Source organism: Citrus sinensis, chromosome 9 (assembly GCF_022201045.2).
Source record: "Citrus sinensis cultivar Valencia sweet orange chromosome 9, DVS_A1.0, whole genome shotgun sequence".
NCBI classification, from domain to species: Eukaryota; Viridiplantae; Streptophyta; class Magnoliopsida; order Sapindales; family Rutaceae; genus Citrus; species Citrus sinensis.
Window position 1 is genome coordinate 14,828,486 of NC_068564.1, and position 13,101 is coordinate 14,841,586.

Here is a 13,101-nt window from a genome sequence, read left to right on the forward strand (position 1 = left end):
GTCCAGCCCAGCAGCACTATCACACGATCTACAAGGAGATTCTTGCCGTAAAAAACGGCATCAAAAAGTTCGAATACCACCTCCTTGGCCATAGATTCCTGATCAGATTGGATAATTCCTCTTTCCCTAAAGTCCTCCAGTTTAAAGGTAAAACGATTCCCAACAGCCAGTTACTTCGGTTGCAGGAATGGTTTTCCCGATATGAATTTGATGTTGCACATATAAAAGGACAAAAGAACCTCATTCCAGATTTCCTATCTCGCATTCAGACACCTGCCTCTCCAATCTTCTACACTTCCCCAGTCTTCCCGATCTTCATGGCTACTAGATCTACTGCTACCTCTCTGCCTTCTAAGGCTCTTACCCAAAAGACCTTCCCACGGCCTGTACAAACTTTTCCTTCCCTCTACCGCCTTCAGGAGTTTGCTAAACAATTTCTTTTCCGCTACTACATGAAAGCTTTCTTCCTTGAAGAAAATCCTCACAATTAGTTCCTCACTTTTCATCCCGAGAATCTCTTCCTCACCGGATTCTTCATCCCCTCTGTCCGGGATATCAGTGACGATGAACTCTGGTATTTCTGGTGCTTAACTGCACTCCATGCAACTCAGTTAATCATCCCCTTAGCCTACACAGTCAACACCCTCAATAATCCTTCCAAGGCTACTTCTCTGTTATGGACTCTGTTAGAATGGTTCTCTCCTATTCCTCAATGGAGATCCCAACTCCAGCAGCTTAGTCACAACCATCATCTTTCCACCATCCCTTCTCATGAAGCTGAAAAATTCACATCTGTGTTCATAGTTCACCGACCATATTTCCGTCACCCAGAGACAGCCGCCTTCTTTGCTCAACCACAAATCAGCCACTACCACACAACCCCTCATCCCAGCACACTGGATCAAGACCCCCTGTTCAAAAAGGCTCTCATGAATCATCTCCTGTCCTTAAATCATGTTCCTCCACCACCACAAGACATCATCTCCAGTTCTATTGGACCTCGTCATGACATGTTCATGGTACCTAATCCTTCTGGTTCTAGCAAAGGTATTATTATCAAAGAAGAACGTCCAGATACTCCTCCACAGATTTACTACCAGGATTCTCAGGATCCTGAAGATGAGTTTTTACCGCTCAGTCAACTCCTCCAAGAGTTTCAGACTCCACCAGAACAAGGCCAGTCATCACGAGTCATTTCACAATCTGAGCCCATCATCACTCATCCACCATCACAATGCAGATCTCTCTGCATTCCCGGGATTGTCCATGCTAAAGGATGTCCTCAGTATGATGGCCCTACTTATCTAGAACAGTGCACCTTATTCTGTGAACCTCATGGAGCCAATTGCCACAAAAGCTGCGTCAACTATCGCAGATTTGAATCCAGCTCCAGCTCAGATGATTACGGGATGAATCTATCCTCTCCGTAATCTCCGCCGCATGTCTTGTCTTTTATGTAAAAGATAAAGTTAGGGGGTCCTGTCCCTACTTTACTTTATTAAAGTAGCTTTTATGTCTTGTCTTTTTATGTAAAAGATAAAGTTAGGGGTCCCTATCCCTACTTTACTTTATTAAAGTAGCTTTTATGTCTTGTCTTTTTATGTAAAAGATAAAGTTAGGGGTCCCAATTCCTACTTTACTTTATTAAAGTAGCTTTTATGTCTTGTCTTTTTATGTAAAAGATAAAGTTAGGGGTCCCTATCCCTACTTTACTTTATTAAAGTTGTTTGCTTTTTGAAAAGATGAGGGTCCTGTCTCACTTTTCAAAATTTGGCTTTCTCCCGTTGTAATCCCTATATAAGGGAGCCTCCTCTTAGTTTTTCACTAAGGAAGAGGTGAGCCTTAAAGTAATATATTGAGTGTTCTATTATCCATGTCTCTCTAAAGCAGATAGCCCAGAATCCACCACAACTCAAGATCATGACAGATGGCAAACGTATCCTACAGACTGACGCTTCAGACACATCATGGGGAGCCCTGTTGCTTGAACAGATCGACAAAAAGGAATATCTAATCGAACATGGTAGTGATCATTTTAGTCCAGCCCAGCATCACTATCACACGATCTACAAGGAGATTCTTGCCGTAAAAAACGGCATCAAAAAGTTCGAATACCACCTCCTTGGCCATAGATTCCTGATCAGATTGGATAATTCCTCTTGCTAAAGAATGCCCTAAGAACCCTAAGCGGTCTCAATGCTTAGTTCAACAGCTTCAATCCTTACATCAGTTCTCTCCTGATACTGACCAAATTGAGTTTTTATACTCTGAACAAGAAAGTCCTGATCCGGATACAGTTTTTGCCCTTGGCACTTCTGATTCAGATTCAGATTCAACTTCATCTACTGAACCAGAAGACTATTCCCCTGTCTTCCACATCCAGTCAGTACCTTCATCCTCCACTCAATTGTCAGTTTAACCCATTCCTTCCGTCAAAATCCAAATCCTGTTATCCAAATACAGTCGGCCCATTCCTGCTATTGCCTTCATAGACACTGGCGCTCAGCGCAGTATTTTAAACCCTGCTATTTTGCCGCCTGAAACCTGGATTTCAAATGAAAATCATTTCCGTGCTGCTAGTGGAAAATTGTTTTCTACAAAGCTCCGCACCAAGTCTAGAATTGGAATTCAGCTATTCCCAAAGCTCACAGTTTGGACCCATGTAATCGGGTCTAGCCTACCTGACAAAGATCTTCTTCTTGGGTTTGATATCCTATTCCAAGCCCAAAAGATTCAAGTCCTTCCTACTGGTCTCAGATTCCAGTCCATGTTCCAACCATACACAGACCAGCTCAAACTCTATCATTTGCCCCAGTCCCCTCCTGATTATCAGTCTATTTCGGCCCAGTTACTAAGGTTTTGTCCTCCAAATCATTTGGCCTTTGCCCATCCACATCCTCTGTGGAAAAATCCAGCCCATTTCGTTAAGCTCCCTTTTAAGCTTAATGAAGACCTTAATCCTACCAAAGCAACCCATCCGGGTATGCCTCCTTCTAAGCTTCAGTTAGCCCAAACAGAATGTGCAGAGTTACTTGCCCAAGGCCTCATTGAGCCCACAACTTCTCCGTGGGCCTGCCAAGCCTTTTATGTTAATAAACGTGCCGAAACATTACGGGGTAAAAAGCGTCTTGTTATTGTTTATCAGCCTTTAAACCAGTTTTTACAGGATGATAAATTTCCTTTACCTCGAAAAAATTCCATCTTTACCTACCTCCAAAATGCCAGAATATTTTCTAAGTTTGACTTAAAGTCTGGGTTTTGGCAGCTGGGTATTGACCCTGCTGAACGTTATAAAACTGCATTCTGTATTCCCAATGCCCATTACCAATGGACCGTTCTTCCCTTTGGTCTCAAAACTGCACCATCCATTTTCCAAAATGCCATGACCCAAATCTTCCAGCCCCTCCTTCACCATACCCTTGTTTATATTGACGATTTACTTCTGTTTTCAGGTACTCCAGAAGAGCATCAAGTTTTACTCCAACAGTTCCATGATATCACAGCTCACTACGGTATTATGCTTTCCGACAAAAAGAGTACAATTGCCACAGATACCGTCGAATATCTCGGTATGCAGATAAAGAATGGATTCTATCAGCCTGGACCCCACATTGCACAAGAATTACTCCACTTTCCAGATAAGGATTTCACAAAGAAACAAGTCCAACAGTTCCTTGGCATCATCAACTACATCCGCGATTTCCTGCCTCATGTGGACCAGCAGACAAGTATACTTTCTGCTTTACTAAAAAAGAATCCTATCTCTTGGGATTCCCGTCACACTACAGCTGTAATTCTGCCGTTATACAACCCGAAAACAGCTTTCCTTAGCTTAAAACGGGTACCAAACCAGATAAGAAAACAGCTAAAGACCGTCTCAAGTGTTCTGATACACAGGATCCTTCATACAAAGGCAAGTGTAGAGCATACTAACTTGGTTTTGAACAAACTCGTTTTTAAAATTTTCCTTATTCTTTTTCTTATCTATTTCAGAGCTCCATAGAACTTAAGAAAGAGGAGTTTAGAGAGACATGGATAATAGAACACTCAATATATTACTTTAAGGCTCACCTCTTCCTTAGTGAAAAACTAAGAGGAGGCTCCCTTATATAGGGATTACAACGGGAGAAAGCCAAATTTTGAAAAGTGAGACAGGACCCTCATCTTTTCAAAAAGCAAACAACTTTAATAAAGTAAAGTAGGGATAGGGACCCCTAACTTTATCTTTTACATAAAAAGACAAGACATAAAAGCTACTTTAATAAAGTAAAGTAGGGATTGGGACCCCTAACTTTATCTTTTACATAAAAAGACAAGACATAAAAGCTACTTTAATAAAGTAAAGTAGGGATAGGGACCCCTAACTTTATCTTTTACATAAAAAGACAAGACATAAAAGCTACTTTAATAAAGTAAAGTAGGGACAGGACCCCCTAACTTTATCTTTTACATAAAAGACAAGACATGCGGCGGAGATTACGGAGAGGATAGATTCATCCCGTAATCATCTGAGCTGGAGCTGGATTCAAATCTGCGGTAGTTGACGCAGCTTTTGTGGCAATTGGCTCCATGAGGTTCACAGAATAAGGTGCACTGTTCTAGATAAGTAGGGCCATCATACTGAGGACATCCTTTAGCATGGACAATCCCGGGAGTGCAGAGAGATCTGCATTGTGATGGTGGATGAGTGATGATGGGCTCAGATTGTGAAATGACTCGTGATGACTGGCCTTGTTCTGGTGGAGTCTGAAACTCTTGGAGGAGTTGACTGAGCGGTAAAAATTCATCTTCAGGATCTTGAGAATCCTGGTAGTAAATCTGTGGAGGAGTATCTGGACGTTCTTCTTTGATAATAATACCTTTGCTAGAACCAGAAGGATTAGGTACCATGAACATGTCATGACGAGGTCCAATAGAACTGGAGATGATGTCTTGTGGTGGTGGAGGAACATGATTTAAGGACAGGAGATGATTCATGAGAGCCTTTTTGAACAGGGGGTCTTGATCCAGTGTTCTGGGATGAGGGGTTGTGTGGTAGTGGCTGATTTGTGTTTGAGCAAAGAAGGCGGCTGTCTCTGGGTGACGGAAATATGGTCGGTGAACTATGAACACGGATGTGAATTTTTCAGCTTCATGAGAAGGGATGGTGGAAAGATGATGGTTGTGACTAAGCTGCTGGAGTTGGGATCTCCATTGAGGAATAGGAGAGAACCATTCTAACAGAGTCCATAACAGAGAAGTAGCCTTGGAAGGATTATTGAGGGTGTTGACTGTGTAGGCTAAGGGGATGATTAACTGAGTTGCATGGAGTGCAGTTAAGCACCAGAAATACCAGAGTTCATCGTCACTGATATCCCGGAGAGAGGGGATGAAGAATCCGGTGAGGAAGAGATTCTCGGGATGAAAAGTGAGGAACTGATTGTGAGGATTTTCTTCAAGGAAGAAAGCTTTCATGTAGTAGCGGAAAAGAAATTGTTTAGCAAACTCCTGAAGGCGGTAGAGGGAAGGAAAAGTTTGTACAGGCCGTGGGAAGGTCTTTTGGGTAAGAGCCTTAGAAGGCAGAGAGGTAGCAGTAGATCTAGTAGCCATGAAGATCGGGAAGACTGGGGAAGTGTAGAAGATTGGAGAGGCAGGTGTCTGAATGCGAGATAGGAAATCTGGAATGAGGTTCTTTTGTCCTTTTATATGTGCAACATCAAATTCATATCGGGAAAACCATTCCTGCAACCGAAGTAACTGGCTGTTGGGAATCGTTTTACCTTTAAACTGGAGGACTTTAGGGAAAGAGGAATTATCCAATCTGATCAGGAATCTATGGCCAAGGAGGTGGTATTCGAACTTTTTGATGCCGTTTTTTACGGCAAGAATCTCCTTGTAGATCGTGTGATAGTGCTGCTGGGCTGGACTAAAATGTCCACTAGCATGTCCGATTAGATATTCCTTTTTGTCGATCTGTTCAAGCAACAGGGCTCCCCATGATGTGTCTGAAGCGTCAGTCTGTAGGATACGTTTGCCATCTGTCATGATCTTGAGTTGTGGTGGATTCTGGGCTATCTGCTTTAGCCGCTGGACAGCTGTAGTGTGACGGGAATCCCAAGAGATTAGTCTTCTCTTCCTCTTGTTAATCCTTACCAGTTGTATCAACGTCCTTCTCGTTTCACTCGTTCTATCCGTTCTCTTATTAGTACTTCCCGTTCCACTCCTAAAGAGTACATCCAGTCTTCGTCTCTTGATCAATGTTCCCTCCAATCTACTTCTGCGGAGCAGTATGTCACTTTAGAAATTTCCCCTGAGCTCATTTCCCACTGGAAACAGCAACGATATACTCACTTTCATCTCGGTGGTGTCCGCCTTATTCTCACCCTCCATGGGCGAAAAGGTCTTCCTGTCACAGCCCGTATTGCACTCCTTGACACCCGCTTCAAACAATATGAGCAGGCTACCATTGGTACTGTCCTCACTACCCTGCATGCTGGCAGTGTTGTTCTCACTGTCTATCCCAACTTCAATCTTTCCCTTGATGACCCCAACCTTTCCACTTTCTTAAAAATCCAAGTTCAGATTCAAGGAGCTGAACAAGTCTCCAGTGCAAAGATTGCTACCGTCCACTATCAGTTAGTAAAGCAGAAAGTATACTTGTCTGCTGGTCCACATGAGGCAGGAAATCGCGGATGTAGTTGATGATGCCAAGGAACTGTTGGACTTGTTTCTTTGTGAAATCCTTATCTGGAAAGTGGAGTAATTCTTGTGCAATGTGGGGTCCAGGCTGATAGAATCCATTCTTTATCTGCATACCGAGATATTCGACGGTATCTGTGGCAATTGTACTCTTTTTGTCGGAAAGCATAATACCGTAGTGAGCTGTGATATCATGGAACTGTTGGAGTAAAACTTGATGCTCTTCTGGAGTACCTGAAAACAGAAGTAAATCATCAATATAAACAAGGGTATGGTGAAGGAGGGGCTGGAAGATTTGGGTCATGGCTTTTTGGAAAATGGATGGTGCAGTTTTGAGACCAAAGGGAAGAACGGTCCATTGGTAATGGGCATTGGGAATACAGAATGCAGTTTTATAACGTTCAGCAGGGTCAATACCCAGCTGCCAAAACCCAGACTTTAAGTCAAACTTAGAAAATATTCTGGCATTTTGGAGGTAGGTAAAGATGGAATTTTTTCGAGGTAAAGGAAATTTATCATCCTGTAAAAACTGGTTTAAAGGCTGATAATCAATAACAAGACGTTTTTTACCCCGTAATGTTTCGGCACGTTTATTAACATAAAAGGCTTGGCAGGCCCACGGAGAAGTTGTGGGCTCAATGAGGCCTTGGGCGAGTAACTCTGCACATTCTGTTTGGGCTAACTGAAGCTCAGAAGGAGGCATACCCGGATGGGTTGCTTTGGTAGGATTAAGGTCTTCATTAAGCTTAAAAGGGAGCTTAACGAAATGGGCTGGATTTTTCCACAGAGGATGTGGATGGGCAAAGGCCAAATGATTTGGAGGACAAAACCTTAGTAACTGGGCCGAAATAGACTGATAATCAGGAGGGGACTGGGCCAAATGATAGAGTTTGAGCTGGTCTGTGTATGGTTGGAACATGGACTGGAATCTGAGACCAGTAGGAAGGACTTGAATCTTTTGGGCTTGGAATAGGATATCAAACCCAAGAAGAAGATCTTTGTCAGGTAGGCTAGACCCGATTACATGGGTCCAAACTGTGAGCTTTGGGAATAGCTGAATTCCAATTCTAGACTTGGTGCGGAGCTTTGTAGAAAACAATTTTCCACTAGCAGCACGGAAATGATTTTCATTTGAAATCCAGGTTTCAGGCGGCAAAATAGGCAATCTTTGCAGATAGCCCAGAATCCTCTGTGGTTTAGGTTTTGCAGGTTGAGGGTTCAAGTGGTAGGTCATGGGAAAGACTTTCTCAGGAGTATAATCCCTTGGAGTAGTAGGGAAAAAGGACCCGAGAGGGTGATATGGTTCTGTGGGAAAATAGGATAGGGGAGCAGTATGAACTGCTTGACGCCGTTGGTTGTCAGCATCAATTCTGGCAATTTCAGCTTGTAGCTGTCTGATTTCTTGCTCTTTTCGAGTGAACTCATGAGAATTATCACCGCGGGCAATCATGGCTCGAAGGTCACGGTCAAGCTGTGCAACCTTAGTATGAAGACTATTATACAAATTGGTCAACTGGTCTGAGAGGGAAGTAACCCTTGTTTCAACAGCAGAGGATCTGTGAGCGATCTGGCAATTGGCTCCATGAGGTTCACAGAATAAGGTGCACTGTTCTAGATAAGTAGGGCCATCATACTGAGGACATCCTTTAGCATGGACAATCCCGGGAATGCAGAGAGATCTGCATTGTGATGGTGGATGAGTGATGATGGGCTCAGATTGTGAAATGACTCGTGATGACTGGCCTTGTTCTGGTGGAGTCTGAAATTCTTGGAGGAGTTGACTGAGCGGTAAAAAGTCATCTTCAGGATCCTGAGAATCCTGGTAGTAAATCTGTGGAGGAGTATCTGGACGTTCTTCTTTGATAATAATACCTTTGCTAGAACCAGAAGGATTAGGTACCATGAACATGTCATGACGAGGTCCAATAGAACTGGAGATGATGTCTTGTGGTGGTGGAGGAACATGATTTAAGGACAGGAGATGATTCATGAGAGCCTTTTTGAACAGGGGGTCTTGATCCAGTGTGCTGGGATGAGGGGTTGTGTGGTAGTGGCTGATTTGTGGTTGAGCAAAGAAGGCGGCTGTCTCTGGGTGACGGAAATATGGTCGGTGAACTATGAACACGGATGTGAATTTTTCAGCTTCATGAGAAGGGATGGTGGAAAGATGATGGTTGTGACTAAGCTGCTGGAGTTGGGATCTCCATTGAGGAATAGGAGAGAACCATTCTAACAGAGTCCATAACAGAGAAGTAGCCTTGGAAGGATTATTGAGGGTGTTGACTGTGTAGGCTAAGGGGATGATTAACTGAGTTGCATGGAGTGCAGTTAAGCACCAGAAATACCAGAGTTCATCGTCACTGATATCCCGGAGAGAGGGGATGAAGAATCCGGTGAGGAAGAGATTCTCGGGATGAAAAGTGAGGAACTGATTGTGAGGATTTTCTTCAAGGAAGAAAGCTTTCATGTAGTAGCGGAAAAGAAATTGTTTAGCAAACTCCTGAAGGCGGTAGAGGGAAGGAAAAGTTTGTACAGGCCGTGGGAAGGTCTTTTGGGTAAGAGCCTTAGAAGGCAGAGAGGTAGCAGTAGATCTAGTAGCCATGAAGATCGGGAAGACTGGGGAAGTGTAGAAGATTGGAGAGGCAGGTGTCTGAATGCGAGATAGGAAATCTGGAATGAGGTTCTTTTGTCCTTTTATATGTGCAACATCAAATTCATATCGGGAAAACCATTCCTGCAACCGAAGTAACTGGCTGTTGGGAATCGTTTTACCTTTAAACTGGAGGACTTTAGGGAAAGAGGAATTATCCAATCTGATCAGGAATCTATGGCCAAGGAGGTGGTATTCGAACTTTTTGATGCCGTTTTTTACGGCAAGAATCTCCTTGTAGATCGTGTGATAGTGCTGCTGGGCTGGACTAAAATGTCCACTAGCATGTTCGATTAGATATTCCTTTTTGTCGATCTGTTCAAGCAACAGGGCTCCCCATGATGTGTCTGAAGCGTCAGTCTGTAGGATACGTTTGCCATCTGTCATGATCTTGAGTTGTGGTGGATTCTGGGCTATCTGCTTTAGCCGCTGGACAGCTGTAGTGTGACGGGAATCCCAAGAGATTAGTCTTCTCTTCCTCTTGTTAATCCTTACCAGTTGTATCAACGTCCTTCTCGTTTCACTCGTTCTATCCGTTCTCTTATTAGTACTTCCCGTTCCACTCCTAAAGAGTACATCCAGTCTTCGTCTCTTGATCAATGTTCCCTCCAATCTACTTCTGCGGAGCAGTATGTCACTTTAGAAATTTCCCCTGAGCTCATTTCCCACTGGAAACAGCAACGATATACTCACTTTCATCTCGGTGGTGTCCGCCTTATTCTCACCCTCCATGGGCGAAAAGGTCTTCCTGTCACAGCCCGTATTGCACTCCTTGACACCCGCTTCAAACAATATGAGCAGGCTACCATTGGTACTGTCCTCACTACCCTGCATGCTGGCAGTGTTGTTCTCACTGTCTATCCCAACTTCAATCTTTCCCTTGATGACCCCAACCTTTCCACTTTCTTAAAAATCCAAGTTCAGATTCAAGGAGCTGAACAAGTCTCCAGTGCAAAGATTGCTACCGTCCACTATCAGTTAGTAAAGCAGAAAGTATACTTGTCTGCTGGTCCACATGAGGCAGGAAATCGCGGATGTAGTTGATGATGCCAAGGAACTGTTGGACTTGTTTCTTTGTGAAATCCTTATCTGGAAAGTGGAGTAATTCTTGTGCAATGTGGGGTCCAGGCTGATAGAATCCATTCTTTATCTGCATACCGAGATATTCGACGGTATCTGTGGCAATTGTACTCTTTTTGTCGGAAAGCATAATACCGTAGTGAGCTGTGATATCATGGAACTGTTGGAGTAAAACTTGATGCTCTTCTGGAGTACCTGAAAACAGAAGTAAATCATCAATATAAACAAGGGTATGGTGAAGGAGGGGCTGGAAGATTTGGGTCATGGCTTTTTGGAAAATGGATGGTGCAGTTTTGAGACCAAAGGGAAGAACGGTCCATTGGTAATGGGCATTGGGAATACAGAATGCAGTTTTATAACGTTCAGCAGGGTCAATACCCAGCTGCCAAAACCCAGACTTTAAGTCAAACTTAGAAAATATTCTGGCATTTTGGAGGTAGGTAAAGATGGAATTTTTTCGAGGTAAAGGAAATTTATCATCCTGTAAAAACTGGTTTAAAGGCTGATAATCAATAACAAGACGTTTTTTACCCCGTAATGTTTCGGCACGTTTATTAACATAAAAGGCTTGGCAGGCCCACGGAGAAGTTGTGGGCTCAATGAGGCCTTGGGCGAGTAACTCTGCACATTCTGTTTGGGCTAACTGAAGCTCAGAAGGAGGCATACCCGGATGGGTTGCTTTGGTAGGATTAAGGTCTTCATTAAGCTTAAAAGGGAGCTTAACGAAATGGGCTGGATTTTTCCACAGAGGATGTGGATGGGCAAAGGCCAAATGATTTGGAGGACAAAACCTTAGTAACTGGGCCGAAATAGACTGATAATCAGGAGGGGACTGGGCCAAATGATAGAGTTTGAGCTGGTCTGTGTATGGTTGGAACATGGACTGGAATCTGAGACCAGTAGGAAGGACTTGAATCTTTTGGGCTTGGAATAGGATATCAAACCCAAGAAGAAGATCTTTGTCAGGTAGGCTAGACCCGATTACATGGGTCCAAACTGTGAGCTTTGGGAATAGCTGAATTCCAATTCTAGACTTGGTGCGGAGCTTTGTAGAAAACAATTTTCCACTAGCAGCACGGAAATGATTTTCATTTGAAATCCAGGTTTCAGGCGGCAAAATAGGCAATCTTTGCAGATAGCCCAGAATCCTCTGTGGTTTAGGTTTTGCAGGTTGAGGGTTCAAGTGGTAGGTCATGGGAAAGACTTTCTCAGGAGTATAATCCCTTGGAGTAGTAGGGAAAAAGGACCCGAGAGGGTGATATGGTTCTGTGGGAAAATAGGATAGGGGAGCAGTATGAACTGCTTGACGCCGTTGGTTGTCAGCATCAATTCTGGCAATTTCAGCTTGTAGCTGTCTGATTTCTTGCTCTTTTCGAGTGAACTCATGAGAATTATCACCGCGGGCAATCATGGCTCGAAGGTCACGGTCAAGCTGTGCAACCTTAGTATGAAGACTATTATACAAATTGGTCAACTGGTCTGAGAGGGAAGTAACCCTTGTTTCAACAGCAGAGGATCTGTGAGCGATCTGGCAATTGGCTCCATGAGGTTCACAGAATAAGGTGCACTGTTCTAGATAAGTAGGGCCATCATACTGAGGACATCCTTTAGCATGGACAATCCCGGGAATGCAGAGAGATCTGCATTGTGATGGTGGATGAGTGATGATGGGCTCAGATTGTGAAATGACTCGTGATGACTGGCCTTGTTCTGGTGGAGTCTGAAATTCTTGGAGGAGTTGACTGAGCGGTAAAAAGTCATCTTCAGGATCCTGAGAATCCTGGTAGTAAATCTGTGGAGGAGTATCTGGACGTTCTTCTTTGATAATAATACCTTTGCTAGAACCAGAAGGATTAGGTACCATGAACATGTCATGACGAGGTCCAATAGAACTGGAGATGATGTCTTGTGGTGGTGGAGGAACATGATTTAAGGACAGGAGATGATTCATGAGAGCCTTTTTGAACAGGGGGTCTTGATCCAGTGTGCTGGGATGAGGGGTTGTGTGGTAGTGGCTGATTTGTGGTTGAGCAAAGAAGGCGGCTGTCTCTGGGTGACGGAAATATGGTCGGTGAACTATGAACACGGATGTGAATTTTTCAGCTTCATGAGAAGGGATGGTGGAAAGATGATGGTTGTGACTAAGCTGCTGGAGTTGGGATCTCCATTGAGGAATAGGAGAGAACCATTCTAACAGAGTCCATAACAGAGAAGTAGCCTTGGAAGGATTATTGAGGGTGTTGACTGTGTAGGCTAAGGGGATGATTAACTGAGTTGCATGGAGTGCAGTTAAGCACCAGAAATACCAGAGTTCATCGTCACTGATATCCCGGAGAGAGGGGATGAAGAATCCGGTGAGGAAGAGATTCTCGGGATGAAAAGTGAGGAACTGATTGTGAGGATTTTCTTCAAGGAAGAAAGCTTTCATGTAGTAGCGGAAAAGAAATTGTTTAGCAAACTCCTGAAGGCGGTAGAGGGAAGGAAAAGTTTGTACAGGCCGTGGGAAGGTCTTTTGGGTAAGAGCCTTAGAAGGCAGAGAGGTAGCAGTAGATCTAGTAGCCATGAAGATCGGGAAGACTGGGGAAGTGTAGAAGATTGGAGAGGCAGGTGTCTGAATGCGAGATAGGAAATCTGGAATGAGGTTCTTTTGTCCTTTTATATGTGCAACATCAAATTCATATCGGGAAAACCAT

General features: G+C 43.7%; 1 protein-coding gene across 1 annotated transcript; it reads left to right on the forward strand.

The window, feature by feature from the left end:
* The first annotated feature begins 1,920 nt into the window (after positions 1-1,920).
* LOC127899882 (uncharacterized) lies at positions 1,921-4,113 on the forward strand. Its single transcript, XM_052434024.1, has 4 exons — positions 1,921-2,085; positions 2,231-2,382; positions 2,464-3,913; positions 3,994-4,113. The coding sequence occupies exons 1-4, from the start codon at positions 1,921-1,923 to the stop codon at positions 4,111-4,113; spliced, it is 1,887 nt and encodes a 628-aa protein (XP_052289984.1).
* The last annotated feature ends 8,988 nt before the right edge of the window (positions 4,114-13,101 follow it).